The sequence below is a fragment of the Zalophus californianus genome, chromosome 8 (genome assembly GCF_009762305.2).
Source record: "Zalophus californianus isolate mZalCal1 chromosome 8, mZalCal1.pri.v2, whole genome shotgun sequence".
NCBI lineage: Eukaryota > Metazoa > Chordata > Mammalia > Carnivora > Otariidae > Zalophus > Zalophus californianus.
In genome coordinates this window covers 94,492,076-94,512,583 of record NC_045602.1, presented here as the reverse complement: position 1 = coordinate 94,512,583, position 20,508 = coordinate 94,492,076, and the positions used below count along the sequence as shown (strand labels likewise).

At 39.9% G+C, this 20,508-nt stretch overlaps 1 protein-coding gene across 6 annotated transcripts in view; it reads right to left on the bottom strand.

Annotated features, from left to right (window-relative positions):
• Positions 1-20,508, bottom strand: part of RALGAPA2 (Ral GTPase activating protein catalytic subunit alpha 2) — a 341,673-nt gene that overhangs the window by 76,800 nt on the left and 244,365 nt on the right. For all 6 annotated transcript variants that reach the window (XM_027624203.2, XM_027624204.2, XM_027624200.2 and 3 more), the window contains one exon: positions 5,922-6,049. In XM_027624203.2, coding sequence (XP_027480004.1) covers positions 5,922-6,049 — 128 coding nt within the window. The remainder of the gene's footprint in view (positions 1-5,921; positions 6,050-20,508) is intronic.

Genomic DNA, 20,508 nt, shown 5'->3' with positions numbered 1-20,508 from the left:
GACGGTCTTCTCTTTACCCTCCACACCCCAGCAAATCTAGCAGGCCCCATGCTGAATTAGTTTACCTGTTTTACATAGGGATCCAATCTATTCTCTTGCCAGGCCCTCACCTTCTCTCAGAACTCCTCCCACTGCCCCTTAAATGCCCCCATCACCTCCATCCTCACTGTGTGTGCATGTGTATGCTTCCACTCTGCCGTGTGGAAGCTTCTGGGGTTCTCAAATGTGATGTGCATTTTTAGAGCTCGGTCCATGAGCAAACACTCTCCCATCACTTGGAATATTTTATTCATATTTCTACTCCCAGGGGCTACGACAGTGCCTAGCACAAGGCAGGGACACAGTCAATGTTGATAAATGCATACTGGTTCTGCATGGCAAAATATACTAGATGGTACTATCTGACTCCTTTTCATATACTTTTCTTTAGCGTATAGAAACAAATGGAGGAAATTAAAGATCTTCCCAGGAAAACAAAACGAAACAAAGATCCTAATGGAAAAGTTAGTAACAGAATTGTTACAGCTTTAGGGAGAGAAGCCACTTTTGAAGGTGTATAAACTGAGACCAAAACTTAGCAATATTAGGAAGTCATGAGTCTAAGAGAGAAGCTAGAGTATTATCAACTATATCCTTTAATTGAAAATGAAACTAAATTTCACTTAAGAAGGAGGTACAAAATTACTTTTTCTTAGGAAGCCAAGTTCTCTCCATCAAATGCTGATAGTTCCAGAGAGGAGAGACGGCAAATGCCACTGTGGCTATTGTTCTATTGAAGTGGACGTTGATTTTAAAAAGCCACCATCTGTTTGATTCAGGGTGAGCTCCTCCTAACGGATGCGCTGCACATCATGTGGCAACCTTTTCCCTGAAACAAGTTAGCTGAGGAGAACGAGAGAGCCCTGGCTCCGACGATCTGGGGAACTTCCACCAGCCGAGCATGGTTTGATTTTGGAATCTTTAGTTGGCTTGGGAACTGTAAACATAACATGTGGCAAGCTTCCCATTTACAACACTCTAGGCACGGGAAGAGGAGCCCTGACTGCCCACGAGGGACAGAAAAAGCAGATGGCGGGTGAGTTGGCCCTCATCACTCAGAAGAGCAGTGGCCACGGAACAAGCGCTCCACTTGACAGATTTGATTTAGCCTGCTGAGGAAGTTACCAGAAAACCCAGGAACGACAAAGGGGCTGGGCTGAACTGTTACTGAGGGTGCTTTCCAAACACATCCCTACTGTGTTCACTTTTTTTGGATCATGTACGACAATGGTATATTCTTCAGTCTTCTGTGAGGCTTCACCACACAGTTCCAACTGTTTGATCACTTAGCCAAGGGTACCCCAAACAAGAACTCCTTTGATATTGATTCTAAGCTGGATTTACTGCTCAAAAAGATCCCAGGGAGGCAAATCCATTCTAACAATGTGCCCACTCCTCTGTTTCATAAGAAATGTATTTTCTTGAACATTACCGGACAAACTTGATACATTTACTGTTCACATTTCTACTCCTAGTTAAATACTGAATTGCAACTGACACTATTTTAGGGCACTGAAGTGTCAGTCATTAGGTGGGGAGGGCACAAGAGATGCAAAGTAACTCCTTTGGCTCTTTTCTTCATTTGTCATCAGGCTCAATGTTTGGCTATCTATGGTCAATACAAAAAAACAAGTACTCCCTCTCTAAAGGATTGAAAGAAGGTCTGAACTAAACAACGTGTCCTTTGTTCGTACAACAGTCATTCTGATACCTGAGTGACATTTGGATGCCATGAACAGTTTGGCAACGTTCTACTTAACAACTGTAACCTTAATATTAAGAAAAAAAATAGGGACACAGGTTGCCCATATAAAATGGCTGGTGTTGACAAAGAAATTTCCCATTCTTTGTCAGCACTCATTACTATACCTAATATCTCGGGGCAACAGGTAGTAGCAATGCTTTCTCAGAAATGTGGTCTCTTATATGAATTGTGTCTTCTAGGGCCATGCATGCAAGCTGCTTCATTCCTTATTGGGTCTTCTTTCATATGCCAATAAAATGTTGCCAGGGGATATACTGTCAGGCTTTAGGAAGGGAATGAAATCTAATAAATACCCAGGAAGAGAATTTCCCAGCTCATACTGGGGGTAGGGGAAGGGTTTGGAATGGGTTCCATGGAGGGCTTCATGGGCATGTGACCTGAGCAGCTGCACAGTGCTTACAACGGGCTCTGCTTGGTTTGATACTCTGCTGTTGCTCTCTTGAAGTTCTTAATAATTTTATCTTTGATCCTGTGTTTTGCACTTGAAGTCTGATGAGACAATGGAACATGCATGTGGGCAGAGGAAATGCACATAACATGTGCTCTGCTGGTTCCTTGCATATAAGCCTTAGCAGTGCCCCAGGAGCAGGACTATGGTGGAGCCACAACTCCTGGAAGGTCAGAGATACTCAGAGAGAGCACACGGGGAAACATGTTAGCACAAGACTGAGTAGGCGGGCAAGTGGACTATCCTTAAGAGGCCATACTCTCCACCTGAACCAGAACTTGCTTTGAGCACAGAAAAAAAGCAGTGCTGTCCTAAGAAACAAGAATAACCAAGAAATCCTACATAACACAACAATCCTTAGTTGTGTTACTTCCCTGTGTTAGCCAACAATTTACTCTGAAAATGATGACAGAGAAGGAGAGGGAAAAACAGGGGGACTCAAAGTTCCTTTTCCTGTCAGTCCTTCCTTACTCATCAGTGAACTGAAGGAAGAGTGCTGGTACAATATGTGCGTATGAAGAATGAGCTAAAAATAGGTAAGTTAGTTTTGTGCAGTGTTTTCACTGTTAAGAACAGAATATATCCACATACGAGTTACAAAATATGAGCTGTGTCATCGTGGTGATTCCATATGAGTTAAATGCTTTATATTTGCCTATTAAACAATATAAAGACAATATAAAACTAATGCTAATAATCTAAATTTTTAATATTTCTTGATTTAAAGTGACATTAAATAGCAAATAAAAAACACCATGGCAAGTCAAGAGAAAAAGCACAAAAGAATGGAAAAAGTTTCATATTATAGCATGTTTGAAGACACTTTCCTTGCTTTTTGAATGAGGGGCCCACATTTTCATTCTCTTCTGGGACCCTTTGGTCCCAGCCCTGGTTTTAGATGTGTCCAAAGTATTACTGATCTTCTCAGCCCTTGGGGGGACTTACAGGGGCCTGGGGTGGTTGCCCCTGGCATCAGGCAGCCTTGATGCTGTGCTAATTTTAGAACTCTCAAGGTGGGCCATGAGGTGACAGGGTTGAGGAGGCTCAGGTGCCTCAGGCATCACCCAGAAAACCACCTCTGCTGGAAGCTTGGCCTTGTGTCTGTCTATACTCTGAGGGGCCTGACCATGCATTAAATGCTAAAAAGCCCAACTCTACCACCTGAGAACACTCGGACTCCTGTGCTTGCTATGGTGCCCTCTGCCTGGAATGCCAACCTTCCTCCTGGGGACAGCTTCCCTGTCATCCCTCCAACCTCAGCCTACATGCTTTCTCTGCAGATAGCCTTTTCCCTGGCCCTGTTTTACCCACACCCTCTATTTAGTTGCTTTATACAATGGTATTAGTTTGTGTGTCTTCTCTGTGAAGTACGGGGCAAAAACCCCGTTTGCCTTGCTCCCTGTATATCCCAAGCTCCTGGTGCTGGGCTTGGCAGTTCGCGAGTCCACACTGTTTGCTAAATGAGAATGCAAGGAGACACCTGTGATTAGGATGTGTAGGTTATTCAATGTTTTTCAAAATTCAGACCTAAGACTTATCTCAACTAAGCAGCAAATTCCAGACATCAGCTGCTACACAATTATTTGAAAAGTGTAAAAATTAGTAATTAGTAATGTTTTAAAGAACAAAAGTACCAAAAAACTCCCTTTTTTTTCTACTTTTCTAAACTTTTCTTATTATTTTTGGTTTCTGGCCTATATTAGCACTTTTGTAGGCAGAAATTAAATAATAGAGTAGTTCAATGATTGCAAAGTTTTCCCTATTGATTACATCTTTATAAAAATTATAGATAGTATTTTATTTCTTGTTTTAAGAAATTTATTTGGACAGCATAAATTGAATCTTCTCAAGGTATAAGATAAAAGAAAAATACTTAAAATTTTTATAATATTGACATGATAGGTTTCATTATTTTCCCTTTCTTAATTTCTATACCAAGTTGTCCTCTGAGATGTCAACCTGGCTATTTTATGAGTCATAAGAATACAGCATTTACTCACCCACATTAGCATCAGTAGCCCTGGCTGGCATCTACATTAGTGTAATGTGGTTTGTCGAAAAGTTTTCAAGTGACACTGAATCTTATCCTTTGAACTTGTAACAATATTGTTTTCCCTAAACCTGATTATTCTGATGCTATATTCATTCTTATTTGAGAAAGCAGTGTTGAACAAAATAACAAAGCATGTACTTTATAATGAGAAGTTTGATAAGTGGGGAAGGTGACGTGACAAAAATCACAATGGACTTATAGAAGGCAGAATTTTCTTGTTTGCATATGATTTTCCCTTGCCTTGGTCCAACATACTTGACTGATGAGTGTCCAGCTCATCCTAGTTGACATGCAAACTGACAAGCCAATCGCTGAATAGGTCTTTCTCATTTCTGCCAAGAACCTCTTTCAAGCATTTGTGAAATAAAAACCCGCATGCTGAAGGATGAATTGACACCAGCTCTAAGAGTAAGTCTAGAGTGCTGTGGATATCACTTCGAAGAATGCCATCTCCCAAACATGCGCTACCAGCCTGGACAAAGCGCGAGGGAGCACGCAGAAGGGAATAATGCTGCCCTGGCCCCCAGGGAGGGACCAGATGGGACCTAATAGCTCTTTTCTATGACTAATTTCTATGATAATTCCAAGTTGCCACATGGCATATGTATTTTTTTTTTTAATCTAAAGACAGAATATCAGTCAATGCAGTGACCAGGATTTTAATGAAAGGTATTTTTCATGAACTGTATCTATTCACACATGATATTTCTCACCCACCCTCACCCCCACCCTTCAGCAACACATTACTTACGGTTGGAGTGGGAGAAAGATAGAGAGAGGTCAAACACAACATGTTTATGCTCATTATCAGTACCAGTTAGAAACAAAGAGATTCTAAGTTTTACTAGGAGGTCAGATGCCTTTTGCAGCAATTCTACGAAGTCACCTTAATTTCTTTTTGTTATAATTAGACATTATGCCTAGACTTAAAGATTAAAGCATGCCAACTGATGTCTGAGAAAAAAATTACAAAAGTGAAATTTCTTCTGGTTTTAGAGAGAAGATCAAGGGTCGGTGAAGATTTGGGAAAAGTTACAAAAGGACATTTAGCCATTCTCACTGACAAGTTCCAATGCACCTTCACTGAGGGTGCCTTTCCTTGTCCCCCCAGGCAGATGCAATCGCCCCCTCCTCTGACTTCCTAGGAGGCCATTCAAATTTCCCCGAGGCATTTGCCCCATTCTTTGATTGATTAGAGTCATTGCATTTGCTGTTGGTTTTGGGTAGGCCCTCTGGGTGACCCAGCTATAGTTTCCTCAGCATCCCACCTTCTATGCACAACAGACTGCAACCCACAGGGATGGGCGGAGGGGAACCCGACCTCAGGCAAAACACCGAGAAGGGACAAGCCGCTCTTGACAGTCACAGCTTCTTAGCACAGACATAGGTGACTACATTACGAAAATAAACTCTTCTGGAGTTTGGTGAAGTGCAACATTATTATATTTAATTTAAATAACAGATGGTATGAAGATCACACGATGTTATTTTCAACATGCACTGAAAAATGTTCTCTTCCCTCTTCAACCCAGTCAGTACTCACCTCTCATGACAAACTGCCAGGAATCAGGATTCTGGGACGGCTAATAGGTTACACACTCAAAGCAAAAAGATACAAGCTCTGGTAGAGCGGGATGAGGCACTTCACGGCCCTACTGGCATTGATGCATGTGGCACATATAAGGCTTGGCAGTAGCTTTCCACTCACTATGGCTCCATCAAACAGAGGCCCAAAAAATGGAACCTGTTGATTCAAAACAGAAAAACACTTACTTTTCCAAAACCAGTAAAAGTCAAACCAAAGACATGAGAACAGCTGGTTGATGTCTCAGGCCTGTCATGACCACGCACGCAGACTGTCACCCACAGAAGTGATGCTAACCTTAGCAGGATATGGGTTGAGGGCTTTCAAATCAAGCAACACAGGTCTGCTCCACAATACTCCTCTACTGTGAACGCTTCAGCAAAACTTGTCATGACAAATTATCACCAGGTCATTCTTTTTTAACTTGTGTTGCCATTTACAGAAATAGCATTATTCTTTCTAGGTGCATACATTGTGTGGATTATGCACAATACATAGCCGTGTCTCACTGCATACCTCCTAGCCTTGCATCCTTGAAACCAGTTTGGAATTGGCAATGTTTCTGCATGGATCCTGATGTGTACTGACTCTTAAAGGAGATGATGACCATCACTGTTAACAGCTACAAGGTCCTACTTACAGTTCTCATTCTTGAACCTTCTTTCTTCTGCTTCTAAGATCATTGCATTATCCTCATTTCTTTCTACTTCCTTATTAGAGGCTTGGCTTTCCTTCACTGGACCCGCTTTTACTACTGGGGCAACCCACAAAGTTTTGGTGCCTGTCTTTTCTCACTCTCACTCTTTTTTTCCTCCATTAGAATTCATCTACTCCATTTATTAATATGGAGATTATCAGCTTCATGAGGTCAAGGACTGGGTCTGTCTTGTAACTCTTGTTATTTATTCACTCTCTCACTTGTTTATTCATTTATTCAAAAATATTTATTATGTGACAGACACTGTTCTATTCACTGGGGACACAGCAGTGAATAATGAAATTCCTTATTTCATCGAGCTTACAATTTGTTGGAGGTTTGAGAGAATACACAGTATAAATACATAAAATATATATGAGGCAGTAAAAGCACTAAGGTAAAAAATAAAGCAAGGAAGAGCAATAGTACTCTTTCTGAGGGGGGACATCCTCCAATTTTAGATCACATGGCCAGGGAGGGCTTCAAGGAAAAGACAACATTTCAGTAAAAGCTTGACAGGAGTGAGGGATGAACCTCATATTATGAGGACATCTGATGGAAGAGCATTCCAGGCCAAGGAACAGCAAATACCCAGCCCTGTAGTGGGAGTGGAATGGTTAAGAATCAGCAGACAAGCCACAGAGGCTGGAATGGAGTGAGCAAGAAAAAGCACAGAAGGCAATAACATAGGACAGGTCGTAAGAAGGGCCTTAAAGGATTCTGGATTTCGTCTCTGAGCAAGATAAAAGCCTGGAGGGTTTAGGGAAGTGGGAGATCTGATCTCACCTACATTTTAAAAGTATGTTCTGGCTGTTGTGTTGGGAAAATTGCAACAAGTAAGCATTATGGAAACCAGTTAGCGAATTGGTGAATGATCCAGGCAAGAGATGATGATGGCTTGATAAAGGCAGACAGGATTTGCTGAGGATTACTAATGAAGTGAGAGAGAAAAAGAGGCATCACGGATAATGCCATGGTTTATACCTGGCAATTGGAAGGTTGGAAAAGGAACCTTTTCCTGAAGTGGAGAAGACCAAACAGGAGGGTCACTAGTTCAATTTTAAACATGCTAAGTTTGAGATGCCTATTAGATATTGGTGTGATGTATGGGGATGGCAGCGGACAGATCAGGCTGGAAGTCAAGGGAGAAGCTCTGGTTGGAGATTCATAAGAGTTATTTATAGATGGTGTTTACTCTTATTCATAAGAGTTATTTATAGACTGGATGATCAGATGAGCAAGAAAAGAGGTTCAAGGACTAATCCTGTGGCCCTCCAATGCTTAGAGGTTGGCAACATGAGGAAGAATTAGTAAAGAATACTGAGGAGGAGTTGCTGGAAATGGTGGAGAGAAACCTCCAATGAAATGGTGGAGAGAAACCTCCACTGTACCTGGCACATGGCTGGAATGCAAATACTGGCTGAATGGGTGAAATTGTTATTTTAAATATTTTAAATTATTTAATAAATGCAGTTCTCCAGCATAGGCCGTTTAACTAATGTCAAAGACTATTTATTTGTGGAATACCTTTTCTGTGGTTGGCATTGGGAGAGGGGCTGGGTAAACAGAAGACTATCTCTGCCCAAAGGAGTAGACATGAGGAGCTGACATAAGGAATCTATGAACTAACATCCCTCAACAAAGATGTAAAAATCCCTTACAAATTTTTGGCAAATTAAATATAGCAATATATATATAAAAGACACTGTATCTTGATAGTGGTATTTTGCATAAAAATAAGGTTGGTTTAACAATCATAAATCCATTAATGCCATTTACTACAATAAAATAAAGAAGAAAAACCTGTATGACCTTCTTGATAGATACAGAAAAAGCATACATAAAATTCCACTCTCATTCATGATTTAAAAAAATTCCCAGCAAACTGGGAATAGAAGAGAACTTCCTCAATCTGATGAAATCTTAGAGGAAAAAAATTTTTAACATAATTAACGGTGAAATATTAAATGTTTTCCACCTAAGATCTGAAAAGGCAAGGATGTCTATGTCACCTTTTCTATTCAACATTTTTAAACTTTTCCTAGTCATTACAATAAAGAAAATAAAAGAAAGGAAGAAAAAAGAAAGGAACATAAAGATTAGAAAGAAGTAAAGTTATTTTTATTTACAGACAACATGATTATGTACATGAGAAATCCAAAGGAATTTAACTAGAACTAACCAGATTTTGTAAGGTCACAGGATACAATTACCCTCCAAATCAATTATACTTCTGAATGTTAGCCACCAACAATTGGAAAATGACCTTTACAAACACTGTTCATAATAGCATCAAAAACATCAAGTACCTAGTAATAAATTTGACAAAAGACACACACACACACACACACACACACACACACACACTACCAAACATTACTGAGGTAAATTAGAGACAACCTAAAAAATGGAAAGATGTACAATGTTCATGGATTGGAAGTTTCCATACTGTTAAGATAACAAGTCTGCTGAAATGGAGCAAGAGATTCAGCACAAACCAAATTAAAATTCTACCAAGTTGTTTTTACAGATATAGATAAGCTCATTCTAAATTTATATTAAAATGAAAAAACAAGTTAGCCAAGACAATAAGATTTATATTACCTAATTTCAAGGCATACCATAAAACTATAATAATATATCATGTGTTGGTACCAGGATACACAAATATATCAGCAGAACAGAATACAGGGTCCAAGAATAGATCCAGGTGATTTGCAATAAAGCAGCATATCAATTTTATAGGGAAAGGAAAGTCTGTTTCAAAAAAGGCACTGAAACAAGCAGATAGCCATTTTTAAAATTGAACCTTGGCCTCTACTTCATACCACACACAAAAATTTAGATGGCTTATAGATCAAAATAGTAAATCTAAGGGGCACCTGTGTGGCTCAGTTAAGAGTCTGCCTTTGGCTCAGGTCATGATCCCAGGGTCCTGGAATCAAGTCCCGCATTGGGCTCCCTGCTGCTTCTCCCTCTCCCTCTCCTTCTCTCTCTGCCTGCTGCTCCCCCTTCTTGTGTTCTCTGTCAAATAAATAAATAAAATCTTAAAAAAAAATAGTAAATCTAAAACCACAAGGTTTAGAAGAAAACATATGAGAAAATCTTCACAATTTGGGGTTAGGCAAGGGTTTGATATAAAAGGCACCAATCATAAAAGAAAAAAAATTAATTGACTTAATAAAAATATAAAATATTCTGTTCATAATGAAAGTGAAAAGGCAAGTCACATATATTCACCAAACTGGACATATCCTCAATGTCCATCAATAGGAGAATGAATGAAAAATTTGTGGTATATTCAACCAACAGAAAGTTCCACAGTAATGAACAAACCACAACTACATGTAACATCATGGGAATGACCCAAATATTATGCTGAATGAAAGAAACAAACACAAAGAAGTTCACACTATGTAGTTCCACTCACAGAAAGTTCAAAAGCAGGTAAAACTAATCAACAGTGACAGACGTCAGAACAGTGGCTACCTTTTCAGGGGATTAGTGATTGGGAGGGAGTGTAGGGAGATTTCTGGCATCTGGCAATATCCTATGTTTACATCTGGGAAGCATTAAATCATTTGCTTTGAAAACATCATCAAGCTGTACACTTAAATTTGTGCCCTTTTCCTGATTGTTATATTAAAAATATTTTAAAAAAATAAGAATATAAAAGATTTAAACAACACAACAAACTCATCCTGATGGATGCATACAAAATATTTCACCCAACGATTGTAGAAGACACATTCTTTTCAAGCACGCATAGAATATATATATATATTTTTTTTTAATTTAATTTTATTATGTTATGTTAGTCACCATACATCATTAGTTTTTGATGTAGTGTTCCATGATTCATTGTTTTCATATAACACCCAGTGCTCCATGCAGTACGTGCTCTCCTTAATACCCACCACCGTGCCAACCGATTCCCATAGAATATTTTTAAAAAATTGACCATATTTTAGGCCAAGGATATAGAGCCTATGGGGTCTGATTCCAAGCCTGGTGCCTTTTCTGTATGGCTTGTAAGTTGAGAATGATTTTTACTTTTTTAAATGGTTGGAAAAAAAATTTTGTGACATGTAATAATTATATGAAATTCAAAATCAGTCAAAAACTATAAAGTATTACTGGAACAGAGCCACAATCCTTCACTTACATATTGCTTATACCTGTTTTCACACAGAAAAGAGCTGAGTAGCTGTGACAGATACTGTGTGGGCCACAAAGCCTAAAAGATTTACTACCTGGTCCTTTACAGAAAAAGTTTGCTAAGCCCTATTCATAAAGCAAGTCTCTGGAAATTTCAAGGGGCTGAAATCATACAATCCTCATTCTGTGCCCAAAGAGCTATTAAGTTAAAAATTCACAATAAAAGGATAACTAGCACAAATCTCTAGGTTTAGAAATTAAGAAACATACTTCTAAATAACTCAGGGGTCAACAAAAATACTTATTTAAAAATATGTTAAGCTAAATAGTCATGAAAAGAGTAGATATTAGATGTTGAAGCAGTACTGAGAGGGAATATGTGGGATTAAATGCTCTTATTAGCAAGGAATAAAAGCCACAACTTAATGAGACAGATATCCATCTCAAGAGATATTTAAAATCCAAAAGAATAAACTCAAAAGAAACTAGAAGGGAAGAAATAGTAAAGACAAAAGTAGGCTTTAATGAAATAGAAACAAATACACAATAGAGACAACCAAGATCAAAAGTTTGTTCTTTGGAGAAAGGCTAATATAATTAATAATCAGAAACTTAACTCAGCATTTCATCCCTGCTGAGCATGTGTGTTCACAACAAACTAAAGTTTCTGGACAACTCATAACTTCCCTCCCCTAGCATGATGACCAGAGTCTGAGATTAGTAAGATTTCCTCACCAGTTGCAAGTTAGGAGGTGCACATGGAGCCCCTATCACTAAAGGAAACACATCTGAGAGAGGAAGCACAAACCCAGAAAATGCAGCCCAAATGGTTTTCTCCTTATCAGGCCCGGGTGCAGGCCAGGACACTGTCACACCCAGGCTCTCTTGGCCAGATAGCATGAAAGCAGAGAAAGTTGTTTTTTTTTTTAAAGATTTTATTTATTTGGCAGAGAGAGACGCAGCAAGAGAAGGAACACAAGCAGGGGGAGTGGGAGAGGGAGAAGCAAGCTTCCTGCTGAGCAGGGAGCCCAATGCGTGGCTCGATCCCAGGACCCTGGGATCATGACCTGAGCCGAAGGCAGACGCTTAAAAACTGAGCCACCCAGGCATCAGATATAATGTTCTGGAGCTGCAGAGAGTCCTCTGCTAGTGGAGAGAAGCCACAGAAGTCTTTGTGTTGGAGGTGGGCATGACTGTGGATATCAGCAGAGACCTGTGGGAAGAGAGGAGCACTCTGGGCAGACGGTATAAAACAATGAAACAGTGAGGTGGCACTGGTTCTCTTTGCTAAGGCAGTGTTCCCACAATGTATTCAGTGAGGTGCCAATCTAGCTGAGCATTAGTTGGTGTTATATGCATTACAGGTAAATAAAGAAAAAGACTGTGGCTGGAACAAGGCAAAGGGCTGCATCCAGATGCTGAGGGACTTGCTATATCATCACATTGGAAAGTCAGAGACGGGGCTACTAAAGGGAGTAAGGCAGGAGAGGAGGCTGGACTGCATCCTTGGGAGGACTGGAAAGCTCTGCAACAGGTATCTAGGGAAATGTGTGCAGCATCATTATCATTCAGAGGTAAATGAAAAGACTAAATAACAGCCATGGGGACTGAGGTGACCAGAGCTGGCTTTCCATGTAATAGCCTATCCTGGCCAAGACATTTCTCTGGAGAGGCTTGACTCTAGTTACTCCAAAGCCAGAATTGCCTTCACAAGGGATTCTCCATCAATAATTGATCCATACAAGACCTATGGAACCACAGGGCCCATGAGAGTGCTTAGAATTTAACACATTTTATTTTTATAAAATTTTCATAAAATTTTCAGCCTATGGACTCCTCAGTCTTTCTGGCAAATAATATAACTGCTATTGTTTTTTTTCCAGTGGGAAATTTATTGTACTTCAATGCAATTTTTTAACCGATTTATCTGTCACTTATTTTGACATCTCAAGCATAACCTTATGGGTCCAAATATACTCTTTCAGTTGGTAAGTTCACACTACAGGACTGTGAACTTCTGAGAGGGAAAAACCGTAGCTGGTCCTGGAATCCTCGATGGCAGGGATAGAAGGGCCCTTAAAGATCATCTGTTCTGACCTTCCTTATGCACAGATGTGGAAAGGAGAAGGCATGGCAGTATCCTCTGGGAATGCACAACTGCACAAGGTCACCAGCGGGGCAATGCTTTCTGAGGGACCAGCTGGAAAATGGCTCATTGGACTTGGGCTAGTTTCTTGAAAGGTAAGTGGAAACACACTTAAACTCTATTTTGCAGAGCCTGGGGTAGACACAGAAAAAGAATTTCCAAATAGGGAAAAAGTCCCCTTAGGGAACAATCATGGCATCTGTATGAATATCTTTTTAAAGTAGGCTGATGGATTAACTGGGCCTATAAGGGAATCTCCTTTGACGCCTTTGGAGTCTATAATTCTTAGTAACTGAAGTGAGAGTAATATACATAATTAATTGATCTATTTTGGAATTAATTAAGAGGCTATATTAAGACAGAATAACAAATGAATCATAGAACAAGGGATTAAAGAGCCTAGGAATATTGGATTTTTGCTGATGAGCCCAATGGCTGTGGTTACTGTTACTAAGCTCCCTCTGCTGGGCCAGGTTCCGAGCTCAGCGCTCACAGGCCAGTAGGTAATTCCCACAATTCCATGAGGCTGACACTTGATCTCTATTTTACAGAGAAAACTGTGGTTAGACTGCCTGCCTTTCTAAGCTTAACAAGGTCAGAGTCCTCACCTGGGGCCATGGAAGCTCTAAGCTCCCCTAGCCTTCCTCTTTGCCCGCCCCGCCCCTCCTCTGGCCACAGTAGGCATCTTTCCTCATTCTTAAGAAGCTCATGCCCTCTGTAAGGACTTTGCTCTTGTTGTTCTCTTTGCTTGGTATTCCTTGAGGAATGCCTCTCCTGCTCCATTCGGGGTCACCTCCCGGGGAGTGTAAACATCACTCCCTTGGGGAGCTTTCTCTACCCACCTATAATGTCCCTTTTCATCCCTGATCATTTTCCTTGCTCTGAAGTCAGCTTTCCTGGTATTGATACAATTAGTCCGGCTTTCTACTTATCTTTGTTAGTGTGGGACATCTTTCTCGATTCCTTTACTTTTAACCTGTACCTTTATAATTTAAAGTAGGTTTCTTGTAGACAACATACAGTTGGTTTTTTTGTTTGTTTTTAATCCACTGACAGTCTTTTTTCTTTTAATTGGTGTATTTAGACTGTTGACATGTAAAGTGATGATTGATATATGTTAGGTTACCATCCACCAGGCCTGTTAGTGTATTTCACTTGTTCCTCTTGTTGTTTCTTATTCTTTTTCTGCCTTCTTTCCCTCTCTCTCTCTCTCTTTTTTTTTTTTTTTTTTTTTTTTTTGAGGGAGTATGTACCTGAGCGGGAGAGGTGGGGAGAGAGGGAGAGAGAGAGAGAATCTTAAGCAGGCTCTGCACCCAGCACAGAGCCCAACGTGGGGCTCAATCTCACAACCCTGAGATCATGACCTGAGCCGAAACCAAGAGTCGGACACTTAACTGACCGAGCTACCCAGGCTCCCCGTGCTTTCTATGATTTTAACTGAGCATTTTATATAATTCCAGTTTTTCTCTTTTCTTAGCATATCCATGATAACTGTTCATCTTTTTTTTTTTTTTTTACTTTTTTTGGTGATTTTTCTTGAGTTTGACATATACATTTGTAACTAATCCAAGTCCTCTTTCAAATAGCACTATTCTGCTCCACAGGTAGTACAAGTACCTTGTAACAGAGTATTGCCAATTCTTTCCTTCCATCCTTATAACATTGCTGTCATTCATTACTTATCCAATCATTGAATACTTGGTTGCTATTATTATTGGGAACAAACTGTTATCTGCTAGATCAATTAGGAATAAGAAAAATAAAAGATTTTATTTACCTACATTTATTTCTTCTCTAAAGCTCTTCCTTTTAAGAGTAGATCTGTATTTCTGATCTATATCATTTTCCTTCTCTTTGATGAATTTAACATTTCTTGCAAGGCAGGGCTACTGGCCACAAACTTATAAAGTTTTGTTTGTCTGAGAAAATCTTTATTTTTTCTTTCACTTTTGAAGGATACAGAATACTATGTTGGTGGGTCTCTTTCTCTCAACACTTTATTTTCATCTACTTGCTTCTTGCTTTTATGATTTCTGAAGAGAAGTCTACTGCAATACTTACCCTTACTCCTCTATCATTATTTTTAAACTCTGGTTTCTTTCAAGATTTTCCCTTTGTTTTTGATTTTTGGTATGTCTTCTTAGTCTATTTGGGCTGCTATAACAACATGTCATACACTGGGTAGCTTATAACAATAGAAATTTATTTCTCACAGTTCTGGAGGCTGTAAAGTCCAAGATTAAGATGTCAGGAGACCTGGTGTCTGGTGAGAGCCTGCTTCTTGGTTCATAGATGGCTGTCTCTGTGTCCTCACATGGAGGAAGTGGTAAGGGAATGCTCTGGGGTCTCTTTTCTAACTAATTCCATTCCTAAGGGCTTTACCCTGATGACCTAATAACCTCCCAAAGGCCCTGTCTCCAAATTCCATCACACTGGGGGTTAGGTTTCAAAAAATGAATTCTGGGGGAAGGGGCACAAACATTCAGTTTCTAACACACAGCTTGAATATGATATATCTAGGTATAAATATTTTAGTATTTATCCTACTTGGTATTTTCTATGCTTCCTGGAATTGTGGTTTGGTATCTGTCATTAATTTGAAAAATTCTCATGTATATTAAAATTATATATTAAAATATATAATTATAATTTCAAATATTTTTTCTGGTCCTTTCTTTTCCTCTTGGTATTCCCATTAGGTGTATATTATACATTTTACCATTGTCTCACAGGTCTTAAATGTTTTGTTCAGGCATTTTTTTTTTAATGAAGATTTTATTTCTTTGAGAGAGAGAGAGAGAGGGAGATAGTGAGAGAGAGCACAAGTGGAAGGGTGGGGAAAGGGAGAAGCAGGCTCCCGGTGGAGCAGGGATCCTGATGTGGGGCTCAATCCCAGGACCCTGGGATCATGACCTGAGCAAAGGCAGACACTTAACTGACTGAGCCACCCAGGCGCCCCTGTTTAGTTTTTTTTGTCCTTTTTCCCTTTTGCATTTCAGTTTCAAGGTTTCTACTGACTTATCTTCAAGCTCACAGTTCCTTTCCTCAGTTGTCCAGTTGATTAATGAGCCCATCACAGACATTCTTCATTTGTTAGTGTTTTTTATTTTTAGCATTTACTTTTAATTCTTTCTTAGAGTTTGCATCTCTCTGCTACATTAGTTATCTCTTCTTGCATGCTGTCCACTTTTTCTATTATAACCCTTAACATATTAATCATAGTTATTTAAATTCCTGGTCTGATAATTTCAAAATCTCTGACAAATCTGAGTCTGATTCTGATGTTTGTTTTGTCTCTTCAAACTGTTTTTTTTTTTTTTTTACTTTTAGTATGCCTTGTAGTTTTTTGTTGAAAGCTGAACATCATATACCATGTAAAAGGAAGTGAAGTAAATAGGCCTTTATAGTGTGAGGCTTTATGTTTGTCTCTCTTGGAGTTAAGCTGTGCTTATTGTCTGCTGAAGCTGTCGATGATCATGTCAAAGGCTAAAATCTCCTTGGATGCCCGTGTTTTGGTCTCCCCTGTTGTCTCTCTTAAATAAGGTCTTAGTTCCTTCACTTGTTACTATACAAAAGTCCTTGTGATGTTGTGAAAAGGTGTGGGGGAGAAGTGTTCCACAGACCTATGATCAGATCTCAGTCTTTCAGTGAGCCTGGGTTTCTGGGCTATGACCTTCACAAGTGCTTCTCAGTTTTGTTTTTTTGTGTCCCCCCAACTTCCCCCTTAGGTGAGACAGCAAAGCTAGAGGGAACTTGAGTTGGGTGCTTCCTTTCCCCTAGGTGGGCTAGGTTCTGGTAAAACCCCAGTAGGTAAGGGCTCTGGTAAAACACTTCCTCTTGAGGACAGGCCTGGTTAAGAAGAACAGAATGCTCCAGGTATATTTCAAAATGGGTCCTTTCCCCTCCCTCTGCTGAAGCATGAGGTTTTTTTTCCCCCCTCCAATCCTCACTGTGAGGAAGTGGTAGGGCTCCTAGAGGGAAAACACAGAGAAGTGTGGGGGTCTCCCAAAGACCAGCCCCTCTTGACTCTAATTCTCAAATTTGTGTACACGGAGCCTCCAGCAATTGGTCAACTACCATTGACATTTTCCTACCCTGTTATTCATTCCCCAGGGGTTTCTCTTCTTGGGCTTCTGCTATGGCAAGTTATGATTCTGCCTGTCTCTCTGATTTGGGGGGCAGTGATTTTCCTTGTGACTTTAATTCTCTCATGGCTCAAAGAAGAGCTGTTGATTTTCAGTTTGTTCAGCTTTTTTCATATTGCTAAGAGGGGGGTGATGACTTCCAAGCTCCCTACATGCTGGACTGGAAACCATAATTCCCCCTACCGAATTAAAGCAGCTCCCTTCTTCCCCATCCTATCACTGTTTTATTTTCTTTATAACACCAAAGCTCCTATCTGTAAGTCTCTAGTTCAACCACTTACTTACTTATTTATTGGCTGTCTCCCTGACTAAAACTGGGATTCCGGGAGCACGAGACCACCAGCCTTTACCAGTATCTGGCAGGAAGGAGCCTCAACAGATACATTGCCTGAATGAGTGAGAAAAGGCCTCCAGCTCCCGAGGCTCTGACCACTAGACATTAACCAAATCTGTTGAGCCCCTGCACATTTCTAGAATGAGATCTGTTGGGACTGTCTTTTTGCTTCATGGAGATGCCCGAAAATCCACGATGAAAGACTGACAGTGTGGTCCTAGGCTCCTGAGCAGGCTTCTGGTGCTATACCTCTTCTTCTATTTGGTAGGTTTGAGAAAAGGCTCCACCATCAAAACGTAGAGATGTAAAAACTGCAAAGATTGACTAAACCTATTTTGAGATCAGCACCTAGAGCACAGAGGAAAAGTCACACTTGAGGAGACTCAGACAAGAGCAAAGAAGGATAAAACTGTTAGTTTTACTAATTATGAAAAATAATGAGTGTCTCCCCCTTATGACAGTACTCTTGGGGTGAGGGGGGAATGGGCATCTTAATTCTAAAGAAGAAAATCAAGGAGCTATTCAGTCTAAAATTACTCAAGAGTTGTCTAGTCCAGGTAACGGTTGTCATTATAACCAACAAATAAGAAAATAAGAAAGAATAGCCCTTTCCTCCCATTTTTTTGGCAACACCACACTTAAGACAATTTAAAATACATTCCTTAAAATAGTAAGTATACTTCTTCCTATGACTTACGCTAGAAGCAGTCCATAATCAGTGAGATGCAGCTGTGATGGAAGTATGCACGAAGAAAACCAGACAACAAAACCCCCACAACAACAAACAACAAACTAATGGATTTCAAGGATGGTACAGAAAATATACCTTTCAGGAGAAATTCTCAAATTCTGGGGGCACACAGAGGAGTTCTGTGTGCTTCTGACACCCTGACAGAACAACCAGGAGAACACACCTAGTCTCTTGGCCAGGAGGCCCTTCCTACTGAGGCAGCTCAGAGGTAGAGGATGAGAACAGTCTTGGTTTCTGACACAAAGCGGGCTCTACCGTTTGCCACTCAGTGTACATTTACACAGGCTGGTTCTGGCTGCCGAGGGATGGAGGATAAGGCAAAGGAGAGAAAGTTGTATATATCAAAGGCCAACTGAAAAAAAGGGAAAACAATGTAAATCAATAGAGAAAGAATTCTCAATAGCCAAATTGTTGTAAAGGATAAAACAGGACCTAGGAATTAATAATAGGCTATAGATTTTTTCCATCTGTATTGGGGCTTATCTTATAAATAAACGTTCTTTATTATTCTTTGGCAACTGCTTGTGGGTGACTCAGATAGTCTTTCAAAAACCAGACAAAAGAAATAATATAAACCCCTTGTATCCTGGGAATTCCTCTAATTAGGAGTGGCAATGAATTAAAGAAATTTGGTTTTGATACAACATCTGCAAATGACAGCTGCCTTTCACAAAGTTCTCAATGTCATTCCTTTACTAAAAAAACTCCAATAACAATAATAATAAATTCCCAAAAGAACATATCACGATAATAGATTTAATGACATATTTTTGGGGTGCCTGGCTGGCTCAGTCAGTAGAGTATGTGATGCTTGATCTTGGGGTTGTAAGTTCAAGCCCCACGTGAGGTGTAGAGATTACTTAAAAAAATAAAATCTTTAAAAAAATAATGTCTTTTAGTCAATTCTGGTTATTCAGCATTTTCAATAATCTTTTAGAATAAATGATTCTTCACATATTCAAAAGTTAACAATTTACTTTCCCTGAGAATTTCCCAGAATGTTTTAAAGGATATGCTTTAATCTCAAGGTTATTTGGTTGGGGTTGAGATAAATATTAAAGACAATTGCATAGATGAAATAAAAAGAAATTTCCATAACCATGTTGCAGTCAAACATACTCCATATATAACGAAGCCACATTAGTAAAAGATTTCCTTTCAAACAGAGATGCCAATACTGACTACTTTTCACCTTACATGTGCAAAAATGCTTTTGTGATTTCTGGTGCATCAGCCTTAACTGGCATTTCTGGTCACTGGCTCCAGGTGAAGGTTCTGGGCTAGCTGTCTTCCTGAAGAGGGATGAGAACACACACACACACAGGCATATGCTCACACACTGACACACTCACAGTAGTTGCTGAGCCTGCAAGGGAGACAGATACCACCTTGAAGGCAACCTGGTGAGTTGGGGCAGCTTAGGGAAAGGACGGGAATCTAGGAACAGGAGGATCAAACAGGGCCCATCATCTTAAAGGGGCACTTAGAATCCTTGAAAAGGACTGCAGAGAGAACTTGGTCCCCAACCTGAATGCTACAGCTGAGGAAATAAAAGTCCAAAGATAAGAGACCTGCCCAAGACCCCCACCCACTTGTGGCAGCACAGGAACTGGAACTCTGGGGTCCCGTCCTCTATCCTGGCATTCTTTCCTGCATGTACTTCTCAGAAATGGCTGAATCATCCATTTTTCTCCTCTGCCCATATCTACCAGGGCCAAGTAAGGAGAGTCTGGAGGACATTAACGTGTCTTTCACTTAGAAAACTGACATTCTCGTTGAGGTGATAAGGAGGACCCTCAGCTTCCCCGAAGCTTTCTCTTGTCCTAACTGTGCCCGGTCAAGGCTGCTCCAGCATGTCCACCCTCTGACCGGGCCATCACTAGCCAGTTGCTAATGTGCCTGGAGATAAACATGATAGGAACACTAAAACCTACCTTTACAAATTCATACAAGCAAATATTTTGAACACCAAAATTATTTTTAGTTACTGAAAAAAGAAAAGCAACACGGGTTCTCACTGTGATATGGAAGCTTTATGAACCCCTTTTTTGCAGAATAAATTGGGCATTTAAACAAACCCTTTCAAGCACTCGTGTTCTGCTCTATATGCAAGTCTTCCCTGACTACTGACTTAGTAATAAAAATAGAAATAAAAAACCCCCGGCAATCTGACAACAGCACATTTATTTTCGTGACCAAAGACTACCATGTCAATATTTGCAGAGATGAACTTACTTTGAAAATAATTTCACAATGAAATCATGTTACTGAACACACTGATATTTATTTATTTATTTTTTTAAAAAGTTCAATAAAAAGCTCAAGAAGTGAGCAGACCCTCTCAGACGTGAGGGTTTTCTATGCTCATACAGCACACCCACACTTCA